General features: G+C 41.1%; 1 protein-coding gene and 1 non-coding gene across 2 annotated transcripts; one reads left to right on the top strand and one right to left on the bottom strand.

The window, feature by feature from the left end:
- Positions 1–219: 219 nt before the first annotated feature.
- On the bottom strand, positions 220–292 carry trnak-uuu. The gene has a single exon. It is a non-coding gene; the product is annotated as a tRNA-Lys (tRNA).
- Positions 293–709: 417 nt separating this feature from the next.
- nek3 (NIMA related kinase 3) lies at positions 710–9,502 on the top strand. Its single transcript, XM_037774386.1, has 13 exons — positions 710–1,071; positions 1,428–1,521; positions 1,610–1,707; positions 1,803–1,886; positions 2,252–2,319; positions 2,445–2,531; positions 5,369–5,423; positions 5,652–5,852; positions 6,146–6,260; positions 7,408–7,575; positions 7,682–7,813; positions 7,902–8,019; positions 8,926–9,502. Exons 1-13 carry the CDS (start codon positions 955–957, stop codon positions 8,990–8,992), a joined length of 1,404 nt encoding a protein of 467 aa, XP_037630314.1. The 5' UTR covers positions 710–954; the 3' UTR covers positions 8,993–9,502.
- The last annotated feature ends 207 nt before the right edge of the window (positions 9,503–9,709 follow it).

The raw sequence follows: 9,709 nt of genomic DNA, 5'->3' as shown, positions 1-9,709 counted from the left end.
TTAATCGGTTTTCCGTGATCGTTGCACACAGCATTAACTCATGTGATTTTCATATCGGATGCATCAGGTCAGGAAGCAGTGTTTTATCAGCTCCACCCGCAGATTGTCATCTGTTACTCCAGCAACTTTACTTGTGTCACAGTAGCTGTAAATGCAAGTTACACCTTAGTTTACAGTTCGGTCCAGTCCACACCATTTAAAACTGATCAAAAAGTTGTTCGCCCGAACAGGGACTTGAACCCTGGACCCTCAGATTAAAAGTCTGATGCTCTACCGACTGAGCTATCCGGGCTCTGACAGCGCAGTGACGTATGTTCTTTAAAGATTTTCTCTCCAAACGCTTACTGCTATAGATATGATTTAGTCTTTTGATCCGGTTAGTGGACAAGGAAGGGCAAACATGGCAGCAAAAGAGTCGCATCATTATAAACAGAACCTACAGTGTAGCCATAATAACATTACGTCATGGATTGGAACAACTCATGCATAAAATAAAAGAGGAAACATATACATTATATAAGCACTTGAAAAACAGAATACTCTAATGTAAAACTAGACTATTACAATACTAGGACAAATTGTTATAACATTATTATGGTTTCATTTCTATGAGTCTTGAGCTAAACTGTAGAGATTAGACTATAATCTATAATCTATAATGTACCGCTCTCTAGCGGCCACGTGGCGCAGTACAGGTGTGTGTCGCCTACGTCATACAATAATAAGGAAGTAGCGGCCAAACAGCCATAACAGCACCAGTCAGATTTTTGTTGGTGCATTAGTCTTTTATTACGCGTTGTAAATATAAAATAAGTCTCAAAGTGAGAACTGAAGACCAAAACAAGAGCATCTTCTCTCCTCCATCCTCCCAGTCTGCTCTCAGCCTGCTGCAGCTATATTAGTGGTTGTTTTTATGCTTTGTTGTGGTGTCTCTGTGGTTCATGAAGGAGCTCTATGGACAGATACTCACTCCAGAGAGTCATCGGTGAGGGCTCTTTCGGTCGGGCTTTGTTAGTCTGCTGTAAAAGCAGTCAGGAGAAGTATGTGGTCAAGGAAATCCAGCTGCCAAAGGTATGTGCAAACAAAGATATATCCAACTACTACTGCTTTACCCTCACCTGTGTGGTGGAACAGGTAACTAGACTTGAACTGGATTCTCTCCCCCCCAACACAGCAAGCCTCTCTTGCAAAAAAAAATCCCATTAGTAATAAATAAAATAAAAGAGATGTTGTATTTGCCACCCTGTGAACTACACTGCTGCAGACTATATTTTAATTCAGACTGTTCTCTTACAGCCTGGGGTTGGATATGGAAATGTTATTTGCTCTGTGCTGATAAACTACCAGATTGTTGCCTACAGAGACGTGGAGGCTGTTTGTTTTGCATAATAGTGAATGCATTCATGCTTGTATTTGCATTTTTATAGAATCATTCCAAATTGGAGAATTCGAGGAGAGAAGCCGTCCTGCTGTCCAGAATGAAACATCCTAATATCGTGGCTTTCAGGGAGGCATTCGAAGGTATTCATAAATCTAACTCTCTTATTACAAGACATACAGTTATTATGGTTTGGAATGCGGAATAGGCAGTGTGACTGTGTTTGTTCAGCTGATGACCTCCTGTGTATTGTGATGGAGTACTGCAGTGGAGGAGACCTGCTCCAGAGGATCCGGCAACAGAAAACTACGCAGTTCTGTGTTGATGATGTAGGCCTCCACTTCCTGCAACTATTCCCACTATTTGATGTTACTGTTTTTTCCACTTTTTTACATTTTGTTTCATTGAAATCTTTTATTTCCAGATCTTGAGGTGGTTTGCTCAAATGTGTGCTGCAGCACAGCATATCCACAATAAACGGGTTTTGCACAGAGATCTGAAGTCCAAGGTACAGTAGTCTCTGGACATTATAGTTTATAATTATTATACATGTTAGTAGAATTCATGTTGAACATACATAGATACATAGGACCGACATTATGAACTCATGAGGAAGATCATATTTTCTTTATACTATTTGTTCTCTGAATCAGAGCAAGAAGTCGATAATTTAGTTTATTGGTTGGATGCATGTTGATAAAATCTCATCAGTGTGAGCGCTGTGGAGTGAAATGAACAATGATGAAATTGCTGATTGAGATAAGATCACACGTTATCTCCCACTCATGCATAATATCATCATTTTGCCACGGTTGGCTGCTCTTATTTTTGCTTCGTGTTAAGTCATCACTTCTCTTTCATTTCCTCCCCCAGAACATTTTCCTTACAGATAATGGGACAATCAAGCTCGGGGACTTTGGCTCGGCGTGTATTCTGAACAGGTACGGCAGGAAGAGAACGGCAGCCATTTATAGTTTACCTTTTTTTTAAAGTCAATGCTCGGTGCTTGATTTGCTGCTGTTACATTTCAGCTCTGACTATTGTTTTTTGTAATTGTTTATTGCAGCTCAAAGGCATACGCTCATACGTATGTTGGGACACCATATTATGTGGCTCCAGAAATCTGGGACAACAAGCCATACAACAACAAGAGGTATGTTACCATGAGCTTGTTTGGCTGGTTCCTCCATTTTACAGTATATGGCACGAGATCAAATGAAAATAAGGTTAATGCCTTTGGATCAATTCCCATGTGGGGAAATTGGAACAGGAAGTATTAATTGGGTAAAGCAAAGACTATATACCCTCAAACATAGGAGAACATAAAAAAGCTGATATATGAATATAATAGTTCATAAAATGTGTTACAGAGGGCCATATATATAGAGAGACAGTAACCAGGCTTCTGTTGGTGCATTGAGGAAGACTATTATATATAGTACACTATATAAACATTAATACTTGTGTCTATAAGTCCACATAATGTTATTTACATAAATCCTTGAATGGATTGACCATTATGTACAGAAAAATTACAATGTTAATCCCCATGAGGGAAATTAAGCTTACAAGAAACAGACGAGAGGGACACAGGAACAGGACCCAAATAACACAAATTTGTTTTAACGGCACTAATTTCTTTAACACATTAATGCAACTGGCGATTTTAAGGTTGAAGCGGACTCAGTTTCTAAAGCTAGAGTGAAGTTATTGCATCATCCCTTGACCTCTGACCTCAAGATATGTGAATGAAAATGGGTTCTATGGGTACCCACGAGTCTCCCCTTTACCGACATGCCCACTCTATGATAATCACATGCAGTTTGGGTGAAGTCATAGTCAAGTCAGCACACTGACACACTGACAGCTGTTGTTGCCTGTTAGGCTGCAGTTTGCCATGTTATGATTTGAGCATATTTGCATATAAATGCAGTACCTGTGAGGGTTTCTGGACAATATTTGTCATTGATTTTTGTTGTTAATTGATTTCCAATAATAATTATATACATACATTTACATAAAGCAGCATATTTGTCCACTCCCATGTTGATAAGAGTATGAAATACTTGACAAATCTCCCTTCAAGGTACATTATGAACAGATAAAATGTGTGATTAATTTGCGATTAATCACGATTAACTATGGGCAATCATGCGATTAATCATGATTAAATATTTTAATTGACTGACTGCCCTAGAAAAAATCTATACAAATAACACATGAATCAAAGCTAGACATCTGTATACAGTACGTTACCCAGTGTAAAGTTTGTAACTTTTCTGATATTCCAGTGTATGCAGTGTATTTATTTTTAATAATACTGGAGGTAGAGCTCATGCAGACAATGTACCACATTGTTCAAGTGTATAAAACATATTGTGGCAATTATGTTACAATTATTTTCAGTAAAATCTGGTCAGCAATCGCCAAAATTGATCCAATCGCAACGCACTGCAACTGCAGTTCCAGTCCATGTACTTCCAGAAGTACACTTCAATGTAGTGCACTTTGTGCACTCTGTACTCACTTGAGTAGTGCGTAAATTTCAACAGGGTAGGACTCTGCGGCGCACTGACCGGAAATGACGATCGCAACATTTGACCGCGGCTCGCTACCCGCTAAAATATCTTCTGAAAAAAATGAAAGCAGAGTGGAAATTACGTTTCCAACGTCGCCGCCTACGACGTGTCCTCCTGTTGGCTGAAAATGCACCGGTATGTTTACGTATTGTATTGTTTTATTCTGTTATCTACGTATGTATGAATAGTGGTCGTGGCTCTGCCCCATCCGCTACGTAGCCAAGATGGCGACAGTTGAGTGTGGAAAGTGTCCAGCGTTCTACACTCAACAATCTGACCGTTTTGAGTACAACATCCGGGTACTTTGAGTGCACTGCATTTTGCCGTACTTCCCAGTGTGAACGCACTTATGCACTCAAAATAGTAAGTGTAAGTACAGAAGTACGCGGATTGGAACACACTGACCCGTGTCCCAGCCTCCTTCAATAGGCCTTGACTGAGGTTGGAGAGCTACAGCTGGTTCTCCCCATGATTGTAGCATGTGGCGGGGGAGGTACTGATTCCTTATTGCGATCCCCAGCTGGTTTCTGTTCCTATAGGGCCTCTGCCCCTTGCTCTGGCTCCATCTCCTGGTGTTTGTTGACCCAAAGTGTGATAAAACATCTCAACACATAAATATTGTGTATGCTCTGTTTTCTTTACATTATGATTAAGATAAGATAAGATAAGATATTCCTTTATTAGTTTCGCAGTGGGGAAATGTTCAGTGTACAGCAGCAAAGGGGATAGTGCAAAAAACAAGATGCATCAGCTAACACAGTAAAAAAAAGAGCTAAACAAAGTGTAAGAAAATATGAACCATTTAAATAGAAGGAAGTATAAAAATAGGAGCATACAGTATTGACAATAAACAGACTATTAACAAAATTGCACAAGTGGAAAATGATATTGCACAGTGAGAATGAAATGAAATTCCAACTGAAAATATTGCACAGTATGAATTACACCTGAGTAGTAATAATGATAATGATATTGCACAGTCATTATACAGTAAAGTGCAGTTATTGTCAGTATTTGGTGTGTAACTGGTGGTCTACTGGGAGCAGTTTTGCATGGTTATGAGCACAAAGCTCCCATCATTTGTACTTTAAAGGGACACTCTAATATCTGAGACAGACATTTTAACTTTTTAAAATCCCATAATCTTTCCTCAATTTCCATGTTTGCTTACAGTTTCCCTTCCAGGCTGGGTTTCAACATAGCTTGTGAACACAATGCTTTTCATTATCCAGTCTTGGCTGTTGGAGTGTCAATAAATGCACCAACAATGAGGAGTTTTCAAAACAGCCTGTGTTCTCAGCTCAGCAGTGATTATGTAACTCACGCGTGGGTTAACCGTCCGTGTATCTTTTTGACATGACGAATGTCTGGTGTGAATGAATGACCATCTCTCTGTTTATGTGTTCTGCAGTGATGTGTGGTCTCTGGGCTGCGTTCTCTACGAGCTGTGCACCCTGCGACACCCGGTACTTCCCCTCCCTCCTCTCTCCGCATGTTCCACGGGTTTGACTGTGGGGCCTCAATGAATCTTTATATAAAATATTCTTATTGCACAGTGAGATACTGCTGAGCATTGTTGTGGAATGATGGAGGCCCAGTATCTTCAGCTGAGTCACATTATCTGCTGTGTATTTTTTTTTGTTGCGGTGTGTTTCATTATCCCGGAGATCCTCACACCTCACTCTTGTGTGTAGTTCCAGGCACCCAGCTGGAAGAGCCTGATCCTTAAGGTGTGTCGGGGTGCGTACCCTCCCCTCCCCGGTCACCTGCCCTACGAGCTGCAGTATCTGCTCAAGCAGATGTTCAAGACAAACCCAAAAGACCGTCCGTCCCTGCGCAGCATCCTGACCTCTCACCGGGTTGCCAGACTCCTGCGTACCCATCTGCCCCCCCAGGTACACACACACAGTCAACACCTGTGCACTCAAAAGTGCAGTGCAGTTGAGCCTCCCGCGTGGTGACAGTCACTCAAACAGTTGAACCTGAAGTGATTTCATGGCTGCTCATCCATCAGTACGACACGTTGTCACAACAGGGTGTCAAAGTCAGAATTTAAACTCTCACACCATTTCCCCAGCTGCGGTGACCCTATGTGGAATCTGACCTTTGACAAGCTGCTGTTGGTTCAGATGGCCACGCAGCTCATGTTATGTGTTTGATTTACAGCGGTGCTTTGAATCTTTTACAGGCGCTGGAGACGCAGGAACAGGGGAGACGGACGGGTCGATGGGACAGAGAAGAGGGAAAGAAGGTGGCTAATCTTCTGGGAGAGAAGAGTTTAATAAAAACGTCAACATTTGAAGGTAGAGTCCAAGTTAAGGTTAACTACGTAATAATGAAAAAAGGCGTGTGCTGCTGCGATTCTGGGAGAACCACATCACAGAAATGTTTGTGAAAACTGGCAGGAACATACATGGGGTTGTCAGTGAAAAAACAAGCACTGTCATATATGTTAGATGATTTTATTCTGTTCCTTCAAACTATATAAAACACAATGAAAAATTATGTTTTGATCATCCTGACAGGAGCCAGCTATACCTACTCAACACAGCCATTCCCAAAACATAGGAAAAGTATCATTGGAGTTGTTTCTATGATACTTACAGATACGTTATTTTATGAAAACCTGAGAAAGGTAAAGGAAGGAGGAATTAGCGCTAAGAGCAAAAGTAAAAAATGAACTAGAATGTCACTCGGAGAGCGCAGACCTCCGCCAAGGCGCCTGACTTTAAAAACAGATCACAGCTCACAGCTGGCGGTACCGTGAGGTGGTCGGCTTGTTATTAACACTGTGTGTTTCCGTGTAACGTATCGGCGGATGCCTTTATCATTAAGCAGCCTTGTTATGTCTGTATAACGTTACACTACGTTGTCTCTCATCCCGTCATCTACCGATTTGCTCTTTCTCACTGCGGACGGCCAGCAGCTCCCGCACTTCGGAGTCTCGCCACACATCCACGCACATATCTCTCTGCTCTCTGAAGGAGGCGGGGTCACGTGTCATCAACGCGTCATCAGCTACACTGCGCATGTGTTATACCCTGTGGTCTTAATGCTCAGGCTGATCGGAGTCCTTGAAAATATTCCTGAATCCGTCCAAACAATTTGTCCAAACAAACAAACCAACAAACATGACCGTGAAAACATAACCTCCTTCCTAGGCCTTTGGCCTTGGCGGAGGTAATAATCCATTCTTGTTGCAACTGAAACAAATCATCACAAAAAACCATGAGCACCTCTTCATTGCTCTCTGCTAGAACATCGCTTGTAGCAAGAGAGGTTCCTGACTCTTTTACATTTCCCTTTGTTTAGTGTTTGATGCTTTTTTTACCTCCTTGCTCTTTGTGTTTTTATGCATGCAGCGTCGACAGAATAGAAACCTTATTTCTTGTCAGGACCCTCTTGATAACAAGAACAAAAAAATGTATCCTAAGTACCCCTTTACCTCAGGAGTGGCGTTACCTGAAGCCCACTGTGAAAGCAGAGAGCCGGTTCCTCGAAGGCAGTGGGCCGCTGAGCCATCAGACACTGTGCTGCAGATGTTGGCCAACGCCAGCCTCGTCTCATTTGACAGCACGGCATCAACGAACCAGACCCTCGCAGGTTCTACTCATGGAAGTATGACAACAGTAGCAGTGTTTTCACTTCTTCATTTGTACAAAATTCAAGTTTGGAGAATGAAATACAGCATCAGAGTGCATCAGCTGTATCCCTGTTTCTCCAGGTGCATCAGAGGAGCTAGAGGACAGGAGACAGAGGAGACGATGGGACAGGGATCCTCCTGAGAGGCTGCTGAGTCTGCTGGAGAAAGCCCCTCTGAGCAGAGCCTTCAGCACCTTTTTAGTAAACACAGGAGGTCTGTGTTGTTTTAAGTAACTTTGCTGTAGCACACAGTTAACCTATTGTGAATCACATAATCAATCCTCTGTGGTTTCCATGTTCAGGTGAGGACCCTCTGGTGGGACCCCTCTCCCAGCCGCAGGGGGACAACACTGACGGTCCGGAGCCTGACGTGGCTGTAGATGAGGACAGGCTGCAGCCTCGCTCTGATGATGAGGACACGTAAGTGACCCTGACTTATTACAGTATTTAACATGATATTACCAAGCATGAGCATATTTATCTAATCTAACTGGTACAGTACATCAGCATGACAAAAAAGGCTTCTTTCTGTTTCACTCAGAAGTCCTGATGATTGACTTCCCTAATGAGTCATTAGGACTGGTTTTGCATGGTTTAGCACTTCATGTACAAATCATGTAAAGACACAAATGGCTAATGTGTATATGGGCTGAGGAAGATATGATACTCATGGGTCCTTTTTTTCAAAATAAAGATATGTTGCCAAAAAAAAGAATAATAATAAAAAGTATGACTCACTTTTTGAGCTTCCAAAGTAAAGATTATATGTAAAGCAAATTTATAAAAAAACAACGTAACTCCTGTAGAAATAAACATTACTAACGTTAAATATGAATGTATGAAGAGAGGGGTGTGTGAATCTATGTTGGATATCTGTTGAATATATGGAATGTACTGCAGGGCTGCACAATTAGTCGAAATTTTATTGATCGCAATATGATTTACTTAACTTTATTTTAAGAGGCACAATATTTGTTAAATGTGTGTCAAAATACCATTTTAAATGACATATTGCTGTGCTGCAGAGATGTCCTGGCCTACACATCATATTCTACACTTAAGAAAACATCTTTGTTTGGTACAGATCCCTTCAAAAAATCACACTATAATCATTTTAATATGTTTTGCAATGAAAATGAGATTAATGATATAAAAAACATCATTCCCTCTAATATTGCAAATCATATCGCAATTGCAATATCAGTCAAAATAATCGCAATTTGATATTTTTTTCAAAACCGTGCAGGCCTAATGTACTGTTTCTTTATGACCTTTAATATGAAAACAAAGTTCAAATGTATAGTACTGTTTGTCTTCTCTTCACAGAGACTTTGAGGAAGAATCTCCATGTGACTGGATGGATGAAGTTGAGAAAATGTTCTTGGAACACTAAAGCCTCATTTCTTCTGAGCCTGCACACTCACAAGGCTGTCATTGATGTTTACAGTCACCAAAGACACTAAATCATTTCACTTCATGTATATAAGACCAGGTCTTGATCTTATAAATGAGGACCAATTTTTATAGCAGCTTATATCCAAGTTTTCAAAAACCCAGTTAAGCTCAGACAGTAATAGTGAGACAGTACGTTTCTTATATCGTGTATTTCAGGCTCTGCACAGATTTTTGTGAACTTGATCACACTGCTGCAGAAAACACTAAAATTTGAAATATTGTTCAACTTGTTGCCATAAAAACCTCTTTTACATAAAGATGTTTGAGATGTGTGTGTGTGTGTGTGTGTGTGTGTGTGTTCTGCCTCTCATCTGCTGTGTACTGTTCAGGGTTCCCAGTGGTAACATTCCCAGTAGATTGAGGCCGTCTGGAAGCTCCTGTTTGGCTTGTCGGGGGAAGCAGGAAATATTAGACTCAGAGCAGCTGGGTCTCCATCAGGTCACACCATTTAGAGTCCTTTTCATGTCCATTTCCTCTGCAATATCAGACTAAACATGTTCAGTCATTGGTATTCGTTGTCTTTTATCCTCTTGGCGAGACACTAACAAACACAGGCCTACATCTGGACTCTTTAGCTGTTGTGTTATTTTTAATTTGCTGTGTGCACAATGGTGCAGACACACAGAGAGATGACTGCTGGTCTTTCCCACAGTGA

This window comes from Sebastes umbrosus, chromosome 7, assembly GCF_015220745.1.
Source record: "Sebastes umbrosus isolate fSebUmb1 chromosome 7, fSebUmb1.pri, whole genome shotgun sequence".
NCBI lineage: Eukaryota > Metazoa > Chordata > Actinopteri > Perciformes > Sebastidae > Sebastes > Sebastes umbrosus.
The sequence above is the reverse complement of the archived record's forward strand: the minus strand, read 5'-3'. Positions and strand labels throughout refer to the sequence as shown.